The sequence below is a fragment of the Canis lupus genome, chromosome 13 (assembly GCF_003254725.2).
Source record: "Canis lupus dingo isolate Sandy chromosome 13, ASM325472v2, whole genome shotgun sequence".
Taxonomy (NCBI): domain Eukaryota; kingdom Metazoa; phylum Chordata; class Mammalia; order Carnivora; family Canidae; genus Canis; species Canis lupus.
Window position 1 is genome coordinate 12,790,255 of NC_064255.1, and position 12,370 is coordinate 12,802,624.

Genomic DNA, 12,370 nt, shown 5'->3' on the forward strand with positions numbered 1-12,370 from the left:
CAAAAACAAAAAACCCCACAGCTGTAACCCCATTATTGTAGTCAACAATCAAGGGAAAAATGTTTCTAAATTGATCTTGATGAAAAATACTACCATGAAAAATAGGAAATATAATGATTATGAGCAAGAAACAAATATAAAATATGTGAAAGTAAGAGAGAAATTAAAGGTGATATTGAGTAAGGGACAGGCAGGGTTAGGTAGGGAGGCAGGAAATCAGGTTCACAAAAATCCCAAAAATGTGGATATGAAAGGAAACCAGAGATAAATAAACCAGACCATCCAGTCCCAGGTGCAAGAAGTGGGGTCTTGTTATAACAGCTACTTGACCAACAGAGAATTACTGGACCCTAAAAAGGAAGTAAGTCATTGAAGGTGTTATCATTGCTCCTTATTCAATGGTGATATCAATAGATAATGTGAAAAGGATTTAGGTTTCCTGGTTAGTTTTCAATAAAAGACTAACCCTACAAGCCCTTAGTGGCAACCCTGTCTGGACCCCTCTCACTTCTGAGAGCTTTCTCTGTTTCTTCATTTAATAAACTTTTATCACTGTACTCACTCTCCTTTGTCAGGAATATTCATTCTTCATTTCCGTGAGACAAGAACCTAGCTCTCCCATTTCAATGTCAACTACTTAAAGCAAAACAAACCAAAAACCTTCCTCCCAACAATACAAAAAGGTTTTAGTAACTCTCTGTGACCATTGTACAGAGTAGACCAGTCTGACAACTTTGTGTGATTCAGGAACTCATGAATTTGAAACCTATACAAGAAAGAGACTACATCAACAATGGAAATAAAGAGAGGGCAGATTAACTGGGAAAAGGAGGTAGAAAAACCTGGAAATTTTTTCATGAATACTTCCAAGATTCTACATCTGTAAGCTGATCTTGGGGAAGAGTAAGCTTTGTACCTTAATAAATACGCATTGAAGCCTTTCAAGAGGTGGAACTCTGTGGGAGGCCAAACATAAAATTAAGTCACCATAGACTGTTCTGGAAATCCTCACAGCGATTTGCATGTTGGAATTCTCCAAGAAATCTAAATGTCAGCATGTATTCTACACAGCTAATATTTGCTACATGCTTAATAGAGTAATTTTTGTCAAGATTTTCAAAATAAAACTGTGTTAATATAGTTCAACCTTCTCTAGTGGGTTGAATAGTGTCCCTGTCCAAAAATTTGTATCTACCCAGGAGCCCAGAATGTCATTGTATTTAGAAGGGTCTTTGAAGGCATAACTAATTAAATATTAATATGAAATCATACTAGATTAGGATGTCTTTATAAGAAAAGAAGATAGAAATACACACAGCAACAGAGGAGATGCATAAAATGGGGCAAAGGTCTTGTGAAAACAGGCAGAAATCAGTATGTGGCTACAAACCACAGGTCAAGGGTTGCTGAAAGCTACTAGGAGCCAGGAAGAAGCAAGGAAAGATTCTTTCCTAGAGCCTGCAGAGGGAGTGTGGCACTAATGATAACTAATGATCTCTTTCAGAGATCTTGTTTCCAGAACTGAAAGAATAAATTTTTGTTGTTTAGCCACTGAGTTTGTGATTTGTTAGGGCACCCTCAGATACTAGTACATTCTCTTTTATAGATAATCCCTGGAATGTAAGGAATAGGTGACTGAAGGGAAATGAGGGAGGGAGGATGGAAAGGAATAATCATTTCAAAAAAGTAATATTCCATGTGAAACTAATTTAGGTATTATATTACTAGTTATGAATAATTTCTTCCAAATTATAGTTTATTTATTTTGTTTAAAGATTTTATTTATTTATTCATGAGAGACACACAGAGAGAGAGGAAGAGACACAGGCAGAGAGAGAAGCAGATTCCATGCAGGGAGCCTGTGCTCAACTGCTGAGCCACCCAGGTATCCCCAAATTATAGTTTAAAGAGGCCCATCAATATATTTTTTTAATCCTATCTCCTTAAATTGCTTCAAACATCTTGTTTTGCCAACTGGTCCATCTAGGATATTTAATTTTGCCCCATAGAGTATGCCTTTCTCTTGGGCTTTAAAATAAAAGCTCCATTATTTTCTATCCTAAGAGAAAACAAACATAAACGTTAGCCTCTGACTTGTACTCTACCCTGCTGTTGTCCTAGCTCCTTTTGGTTTTTCTCAGCTAGAATTGCTAAAATAGAAGTCCATAACGTTTATTCTTGAATATTTCTAATTCTTTCCTCTCTACAACTTGATTTTGGCTGCTGCACTCTAGGTATAAAAACATATTAATAAAAATATTTTTCCTCTTACAAAGTCAACAGTTCTCCCACATTCTAAGGCATCTTATCTATATCAAATTCAAAATTAAAAATATGCATTGCATGTTTTGGCACTTAAAAATAATGCATTACATGAAGACTTAAACAATGAAATAATAAAGGGGAAATAACAGATAATTAAAAACTGAAAAATGAAGGTAAAATAAGACATATTTTATTAATAGAAAAGTAGGGTATTTTTTAATCCCCAAATCCAACTGAAATAGTCTAACTATTAATGTCAAAAAATGTTACTCAATGATCCAGAATTATTATATTTCTACATATATAAAACAACTGTAATCCTACAACGAATATCACCAAAGTGACCCTAATATCTGAAGTGCAAATGAAATCCAATGATGCTCATGAAAGCTTTAGGAATTGACAATTTTCTTATCTATAAAAACTGAAAGACAGGAATTGACTGACAGAATAATAGTCATTCAATTAACCAGTAAAGTAAGATCGTATTATGTTCACATTCAACTGATATGAATTCAGTTCTACACTGGGCAGATGTAAATAAATGAAAGTAATTTGGTAGTACATGACCTATACAAAATCAAGCCAGTTCATCTGGTATTATTTAAAGAAACTGTTACCTGCTCTGACATTAAAGGAAAAATGTCCTGTTAGAACTATTCAGAGACTATTTGGCTTATGCAAAATTATGTAAATGATTTTATGGGTGAGTTAAGGGATTTCATGTGTGCTGTTGATGATATGTGATTTTCTCCTTACATAACAACTGTAGAACCTTACCCTTTGTAAAAAATGCAATTCCAATGAATGAATTGAGTGTATTTGATAGATATTATGCTAAATGATTAAAAAGTAAAATTCTAGGAGCATCACATATAAAAGATACAGAAGAAGGAATGGTTATAATCTGAGATAAGTGACAAGAAGAGAAAAAGTGAGAAATGATATGTTAGGAAGTGATACCAAAAAGTCATAAAACAGCTCAAAGTGGCAACACAAGGAAACTATGAGAACGAGAGGAAGAAGAAGCAAAATAGAAATTTGATTTGTAGATACCCGATGACTAATTCTTGATCATCTCATATTCAAGAGGCAGAAGTACAAATAGCAAGAAGTCCATGATTACTATTTATTTAATTCATCTACTCTGCTACCGGAAAATTTTAAGGTATCATTATTAGGTGATAAGATATCGACTGGCGATGTAAAACACAAAATATGTGTTTTCATGCTTGAATTACATAACATAAATATTTCGTTTTTAGCCATACTAATCTTAAGACCCTAATGAAACCAGCAATTCAGGTCATTTTATTACATAATTTTTCATAAGTGGCAGTGAGGTATTCACAAATGTGAACATAAAAGTGTATGTGCATGTATATCTGTGTGTATAGGATTTAACTGTGTTAGTATGTCGATCGCTTACATATATTATATCATTTAATTATAAACTAACACTATGAGGTAGACATTTATCGCCTCTATTTCAGAGATGAGAAAAGTATAATTCAGGTCAGTGATGTGACTTATCTAATGAGAAAGAGCAATGAACTGTGCTCTGAATCTAGAAATCTGACTTCAAAGTTGGCATTTTTTAACTTGTAATGAGCATGAACTATGTGAGATATACTTTATACATACAATCTCACTCCCTATTCCCATCAACTCTGCTCAGTAGACCTAATGATCTCCATTTTACAAAAAAAGAAACTGAGTCTCAAAGAGTGTATGTAACTCATCCAAAGGCAGATAGCTGTAAGACATGATAAGCTAAAATTAGAATCCTGGTTTGTCTGACTTCATATGTAGTTTGAAATTCAGAATGATACATTTATAAAAAAAAAATCATACATTTCCCTACTAATAAGTCAAAGTACATTTGATGTCATCCACAAATAATCTAAGACCTGGTTAAAAAATTACTATTAAAAACACTGATCATTAGTTGCATTTTTTTTTTACATTAAGACGATTACATTTAATTTATATTAACTCAGGTAGAGTAGATTCCATTCTTTAGAAATCTGTTAATTTACTTTTAATGAGTACCCTTTCCTTCCCTTTTTGAACATACATAGGCTACTGTAAAATATTTGTATGTGACCACCATTTCTATGTGTCAGGAAAGGAAATGCCTGATTCTTCTTTCTCATCTTTTCTGGCTACATGACATTCCAAGAATAGATTTAATAGAACAAATTAACAGTTTTATAAAGAGGACTGAGGTAACCACACCACCTTCTGGTCATCATTGCTAGTGTTCTGTCAGCAACCACGTAACATTGTTGAAATCTGGGGACTATAGACACCTCTAACAAGGAAAGAACTATTTTGAGAAACAAATGGCAAAAAATAAATAAACAATTAAGTGGACAATGTTTTTCTTTCTAAACTGTCATTCTCAAAGGGCTCAACTCTAACCAACCAACATGCTAGGAAAGAGAAATATTTTGTAAAGAAATAGACACCCTGCTAATGCAGGCATCACCACTCTATATCAAGGCTAAATACAAGGTTTAGTACTTCATTTCTGATGACAATGTTCTCTCCAATAACTTGAAGATCTTGGACTTGTTTCAGAAGAGAGAGAAGGAGGATATACAGGTAATATTAGGTCATAAGAAATTGGACTGGAAGCATCAGCTTATTTTATACATCAGCAGAACGTTAAGTCAAGATGTGATCCAAAAATCTTGATATGACACAATCCATGTCCTTCTGCTGAAACACTTTGTCATTCAGACCCAGACACTCATTACAGCTCTAGCAAATCCTTTGCCACCTAACACAATGCTGTAAATCTAAATTGTAGAAGTCTGAACTTTCAGCCTCTCTCCCATACTTTACTGCTCACTAAATTTCCTTTGCCTATCCATCCATAAACAGAGCTTAACCTGGGTGAGATCCAGCTGGATCTTAGATGCAAAACCTTTAGAAGCCAGGTAAGTGACTTCTAAGACTTGTGATCAGGGAGACGTGAAGGCAGCAAAGGACACATTGTCTTCTCAGTGCCAATGCAGAACAGATTGTCAGGTTGACAAGATGAGCTGAAATGTCCTTTGCTGTCTTTTTACATTCATTGCTGTCCCAGATACTAGGTACTTAAAACCAAAATTTTTTCTTCCTGGAAATGTGTTTAAAAAAAGTATAAACCAATATGATTGTTTTGTACACACTTTTGTCATTGTTATAATAGTTCTATATTTGACTTTATGTATATTTTGCAGGGCACATTTTGCTTTATGCTCTGTTAATTTCCCATTTTATGTAATTCCGACAAGAAGGCACTTGCAAGGTTACTGGATGTACTTATTTTTAAAAATTAAAAACAATCCTGTTTTCATTTTTATATTGTTGTTCACCTGTGTACTTGACTGTAAATTCAGATTGAGTAAAATGACCTCAAAATTTTATTATTACAAAGCTACTATCTAAAAAGAATTACACAGTAAAGCACTTCGTGAATAGTGAATATTTTCATTAAAAAGGACCAACATTTTTGAATAGCATGTAGTGGAAAATAAAGCATGTCTTGAATGAAATACTATATGATGAGATGAATATTACTTACCAAACTCCTTGGGAACTGCTATAGAGTAAACACAATTATGTCCCACACTGTAATTTTTTGGATAATTTGGTGATAGAACAGTGCCTTCTGAGCCTGTTGAACGACTTCCACAGGGCGCTAGGAAATACAAATGACAAAAAAATATTTTTAGGAAATCTTAAAAACACCCTATTATGAATATTTCCTTGACGTAAATTTACGGCTATTGAATTTTAATGTATATGATTTCTTTCCATCTTTTAACAAGATGCACTATTGTCAAATATTTTAAAAATAAATTGTGGTCATGTAAAACTTTAAATATTCAGATTCACTCTTCTCAGAAATAAAATAGTATAATAGTGCTATAATAGTGTTATCTCTAGAGGTAATAATGATGGCCCTGCTTTCATTTATGGTAAAAGTGTAAAGATAATCATCTCCTTTATAATGATGAGAAATTACATATGCAGGTGGGAAATTGTTTTACTCAGTGCTGGGCTTTGACACTGTATTTGAAATCAACCTTGATTATGCTGCCACCAAATTAAGTATTTTTATACATGGGACAGATATGGCTGTACAAATTCATTCACACACTCATCTAAGTAAAATACTCTCCTGCCAACCTTTATCCATCTATATGATTTACATTTGAATCAGTAGAATTACTGGTGGTGCACAGAGGCAGATTTTGTTTGGTACCTCAGCCCCAAATGTGCTATTTCTCTACAAAAAGTGAGGGTGAAACCAATGTTCCTGGCAAATCTGTAGATGATGGGTCTGCTGTTCATAAGATAGAGGAATACATGAGGTTTTATTGTTCTTCGCTGTGAGACAGACCCTGGCTACTGATGGAGATTTAGGTGCTAAAGACATAAAGATGATGGTTGATATTCTCTATGTTTATGAGGTCATCCAGAAAACTGTATCAAATCAAAGAAGATGACCAAAGAGGAGGTCTGGGGGAATGCCCAGATTTAGGATCAGACGGGGAGGGGGGGCAGGCAACGGATAAAACAGTGTGTCTTGGAAGCTAAGGGAGAAGCGAATTTCAATGAAAAGAAAGTGTTCAACAGGGTTAAGTGTTGCAAAGTGGTAATAAATGAAAAAGGAGTCTGGATTTGGCAACGTGGAGCATCACAGAGTAGAGGCTTCTGTAGGGCCATGGTTTTCTTGAGGAGGGATTGTACCTAACTGCTTGCCTGCTAGCTCTGCCCCTACTCCTCAAAGTAGAAGGAACTTCCCAGATTGGTGAGCCCAGGATGGGAATTTCTACTTTATTGCAGGTTGGGGCCCTTTTGCTTAAAGAGCACACTGGCTGTTCGCTCCTCTAGAGTGTAAGTATTACTGGGCCAGTCTGTTGAGAGAATGGCCATGGTTGTTGAGGGACAACTACAGCTGTGTAGGAAGCCTATTTTGGCTCTTCTGCTTTTATTCATATTAAAGCTAACAGTTTGATATACTTCAGCCTATCCCTTAATTGGCTTTGAACTTGTGCAGAGAGGACTCTCCTCAAGCAAAATGATAATTTTTGGTATCATTAATACAGCAGTTCCAACTAGAGCAGCTTTCTTCAAATTACAGCTAGCAAACCAAATCCAGGCCGGAATGAGAGAGAGATATTTTACATTCTTAGAGTCACAAAACAGAACTAAGAGTATGTAACAGAGACATATGTGGCCAACAAATCCCACAATACCATCTGGACCTTTACAGAAAAAAGTTTTCTAACTCTTGAAGTAGAGTAGAGAGGTGGTAGCTAGGTTGTAGTTGGTGAAGAGTAAGTGGTATATAAGGAAATACAGAAGTTATCAGAACCTTAATCATAAACTAAAGGAGAATGTAGGGAGTAGTTAGAAGAAGGTACAATGCTGAATGAGTTTTTGTTATTGTTGTTTTAATAGGGAGGAAGGAGTCATTACAAAGGGAAAATCAGGAGCCAACCTAGAATCTAGGAGAAGATAAAATTAAGAACAAAAGTCGAGTGATAAGCTTTTGAAAACTTCAGTAACATGCCTCTGCGACCTGAAAAGAGGGTTGAAGGAGACTAGATATGCATAGACTTAAGTTAATATTTGGAAATTTATTGGAGTTAATGCCAGATTTTCCTTTTAAAGAGAGGTGGGGAAAAAAATAAATAAAGAGAGGTGGATTCTGCCAGTGATGTGTTAGGTGACTCGGAGAGGAGTCCCGGCAGTTTGAAAAAGTAAATACTTTTGATGGACTCCTGGCCAGAGTTTAAAATAGAGCAATATATTTAAAACACCTATATACACCACAAACCGTGGTACTGCAGTGGGTGGCTAATGAATGTTCTGCCTTTTTATATTCTCTAAAATGGTAATAAATAGTTAGAATTAAACACACTAAAATTAGAACTTCACACAACAACAACAAATTGACAGTGATGATGATAACCAAAGATACATTGCTCTCATCACTCATTATTGTTTGGGATTAGGGGAGTAAGGTGTATTCTTAGTTCAGCACTGATAACTTTATTCAGCTGATAATACTGCTGATGAGAGAATCATTCAAGAAGGAGTAGTATGTTTTATATTAACTTTCTTTCTGATTTTAATGTGCTCCAAAATTACAACACTTTGAGTATATGTGACAGTAGTTCTTATTTTTATATTGGGAAAGTATGAATAGAAACGAGAACTTCTAACTCAAGTTCAGCTTTGTGACTTAGTAATGAACATTCTTCTGCCATTCTAAATTAATATGCATCTGACAGCCTCAATTTGTTTTTTATATTTTATTTTGCTTAAATGAACATTCAGGACAGATTTTTTTTTTTTAAGATTGTATTTATTTATTCATGAGAGACAGAGAGAGAGAGGCAGAGACACAGGCAGAGGGAGAAGCAGGCTCCATGCAGGAAGCCTGATGTGGGACTCAATTCTGGGACTCCAGGATCATGTCCTAGGCTGAAGGCAGGTGCTAAACCGATGAGCCAACCAAGGGCCCCATAAAAAATATTTATAAATATAAAATGGGTGAAGTTGTTTTTTTTTAATTTTATTTAAATTCAATTAGTTAACATATAATGTATTATTGGTTTCAGAGGTAGAGGTCAGTGATTCATCAGTCTTCTATAACCCAGTGCTCATCACGTCATGTGCCCTCCTTAATGTCAATCACCCAGTTACCCCAAACCCCCCACTAATCTCCCCTCCAGCAACCCTCAGTTTGTTTCCTATGATTAAGAGTCTTTTATGGTTTGTCTCCCACTCTGATTTCATCTTGTTTTATTTTTTCCTCTCTTCCCCTATGCATGTCTGTTTTGTTTCTTAAATTCCACACATATGATTTTTTTTTTAACCACTATGAATGTATATGAGGTTGCAGTATAATCACATGTTCTCAGGGCAATTAATACTATGTGAGATTCTGTTATTTGTACTAGTAGCAACAATTTTGCCTTTCTTTTGGTCAGTGCTTATAGCCTGTCCTAGTTTATAATCAATTATGTTGAATACTGTAGTGACAGACAATATTTTATGCAGTATGCAAGTAATATAAATGAAGGAAAATTAACTGTGCTTTGAGATACAGGTTTATTATAATCTGTTCTATGTTCATAAAAAGCTAAATGCAATAATGACTAAGCCAAAGCAACTTCACTAATTCTCCTAATACTGGTTCCTAGAAGCTTTTCATATTCTTTCTTCCTGTTTCAATTTCATCTTATTGGTTAGTACAGAAAAGGGCAACCTTTATTTTTCTGGTTCTGTTAACAATCAGAAGAAGTTAGAGCCACCCAAGACTTTGAATGCTATGCTTATTTTTCCCATTTGACTTATACCTGTGGGCCATTTGTCACACTGGTTGTTTTTCTCTAAATAGCCCACATCCCTTGGAATGCATTAAATGTCAGAACTCATCTATACCTGATTCTGATTATAATTTATTTGATACATATGACTACCTCTTAAATGGATATTTAAAGACATTGTTGACGAACACATTAATTATGAGATAAAATGGTTCTATGATTGAGTAAGTTTGGAAAATACATGGATAAAAGAAAAACGAGTTCTTTACTATATGACTTCATTGATACTTTAGTAAGGTCTGGGGAATGTCATGTTCTTACTTACAGCGTTATTTGATCATGGAGAGTGTTTCATTGTAACATCTCACAGGAGCAATGTTCCCTAGAACACACTTTGCAGAATGCCAGATTGATGATTCCAGAATGTGCTATCACTTTGGCAATAATTCTAACATTTATATTATTGCCTGTAATTGATTATAACTTTGCAGTACTAAAGGACTGTTTTATGTATGCACATAGAGCCAAAGTCTTTTAACGATTTAAAATGTCAAAAATTAGCCTATTATAAAATACTATTATTCTTGACATGCTCTCCCTGACTTTCAAAATCCAATACATCATTGATTTGTTGCTTGTGCACTTACATAGCTTATTAGTCTCTCTTTCTGCCACCAACTGCCACAATCCAGAGTTTCATAAAGCTAGCTCCACTCATCCTCGAAAGTTCTCATCACCGGTAACAATTTTTCTAACAGACAAGTCTCATCCTATTTCTCTTTTCCTAGAACAGTTCTGATAAATATTATGTTTTCCATAAATGTTTGTGGGATGATTGAATGAACTATGCTTGCAAAACCAGGCAGGCTACCATAAAATGGTGTTTCACAGCACATAACACAAACATTTCATTTTGTTGAAATTACCCCAGAAATTCACTTAATCCAAGACAGAATTGAGACATATCCTCTCTTAAGAAATCCATGTAAGCCTACTTTTTTTTTCTGTGACTGAAATCTTCTGATTACTAGGAATCACTGTTGCTTTACATTTAGAGGCAGTATTATGTGAAAAATATGTATCTTTAAACATTGGAAACGTTCAATGGTAGGACTCTTACAGTATGAGAGTCACATGAATATTGAGTTCCTCTGAGGCTATAGCAAACCCATGTCTGCCATTTTACACCAACAAATCCATGCTAACATTTTATCATTCTAGAGCATTGAGTGCTTGAAATCACTCTTGCAGTTTAATTTGATATGAGTTTTCTTGTTCTTTTTCTGTTTGTTTTTCAAAAATTTCTTTGGCTGAATTTATATGGCTTGAATTGTATAAGTAAAATGTGCCTGTACTGTAACTAATTATATATGCTTATTTTAATCCTGCAATATGAGTGATACAGTAGACAGATGTGGTTATTTCCAGGGAAATCAGAGGAGTGTCTGCAACTGGGTTTCAAGGTTTCTAATCATTTAGTTGAAAAGGGCTTCCCACCTTTTGATCATGTGTGTGGTTTGATCATGCATGGGGGGTGGAGCAGGAGGACTGAAGAAGAAGGAGAACAAGAAATAGTTTCCTAGTAAGTGAAATAGAAGAATCCTGAACCATTTTTATGGAAGAGGTACTATTTGAATGTCCACATATCTTAGAGACTTTATAACACATGCAATATAGCTTTAAGCTACTTGCAATTTCAAATCTGTCTTTTTCACTTGTGTAATGTATAATTTATTATCAAATATATTCTATAATGAAAATTATTATATAATATATAAATTTTTCTCAGAAGCAAGTTAGGTGCTTTTAAAAGTGATGAATTCTTGTAAGTCACAAAAGAGCAATATGGTATATTAAATCAATAATTTACTAGATGTGACCTGTGACTCCTTCAGTTTGAAAGAACTGCTGTACCTGACAAAGGTGCTGGTCCACTTCTAGTAAATTACTTATGCCCTGATATAGCCTGATTGAATGTCACAAATCAAAAATGCGGGTATAGAAGGTGTTTGAAAGCCTCATTGAGCCTTTTTTTTTTTTTTTAAGAGATGTCCTTTCATAACCCCTAAACTCTGGAATTGAATTTATAATGCAGACAGCTAATATTCCCACTACTGACTTTGAGATTAAAATTACTATTGCTTCTTCCCTCCTTTGTTTAAAACCTTGTTCCTAGTAAAAGAAATCTAATCATTCAGTCATTCATTTCATACTTCTCTTCATGTCTCCTATATAAGCATTTCATTTTGTTTTTCTGTTAGATGATAAGCTTTCAATAAGGCTATTGTATCATAATGGTAATAAATATTCTTTAAATTATAAACTTTTACTCTAAGTAAGTTATTTATTTTGATTTTCATTTTCTTCTCCATTAGTTCTGATGCATTCACACTTATTTATCTGGAAAATTAAAGGTAATATTGCTGTGAGCTTTCTATTGCCTCATCTGTTCACCTAAAAAAAACAAAAAAACAAAAAACAAAAGCAAAATCAGTCTTCACTATTTGCGAATTAATTTTGTATTATAGTCCCACAGTCCTGTTTAATACTAAAAAAAAATGCATCTCAATATTGTAATCAGTGGCTTGTAAACCATTTTAATCACTCACTAAGTAAACGTAGTAGGATATGAGCTTCTACATCTGTCACCTCACTGATTGCCTGGACTCACTCATTTAATTTTGCTGGCTAGGAAGGCCTTCCTTTTATGCCCCAGTGCTCGATGAGTTATGTTCTCCATCAGAGTGTGTTCTTAGGAAAAGAAAAGT

General features: G+C 34.4%; 1 protein-coding gene across 1 annotated transcript in view; it reads right to left on the reverse strand.

Moving 5' to 3' along the window:
* The window catches only part of CSMD3 (CUB and Sushi multiple domains 3), a 1,170,241-nt gene that overhangs the window by 224,141 nt on the left and 933,730 nt on the right, over nt 1-12,370 (reverse strand). Inside the window, exon 32 of the mRNA XM_049093360.1 lies at nt 5,840-5,956. Coding sequence (XP_048949317.1) covers nt 5,840-5,956 — 117 coding nt within the window. The remainder of the gene's footprint in view (nt 1-5,839; nt 5,957-12,370) is intronic.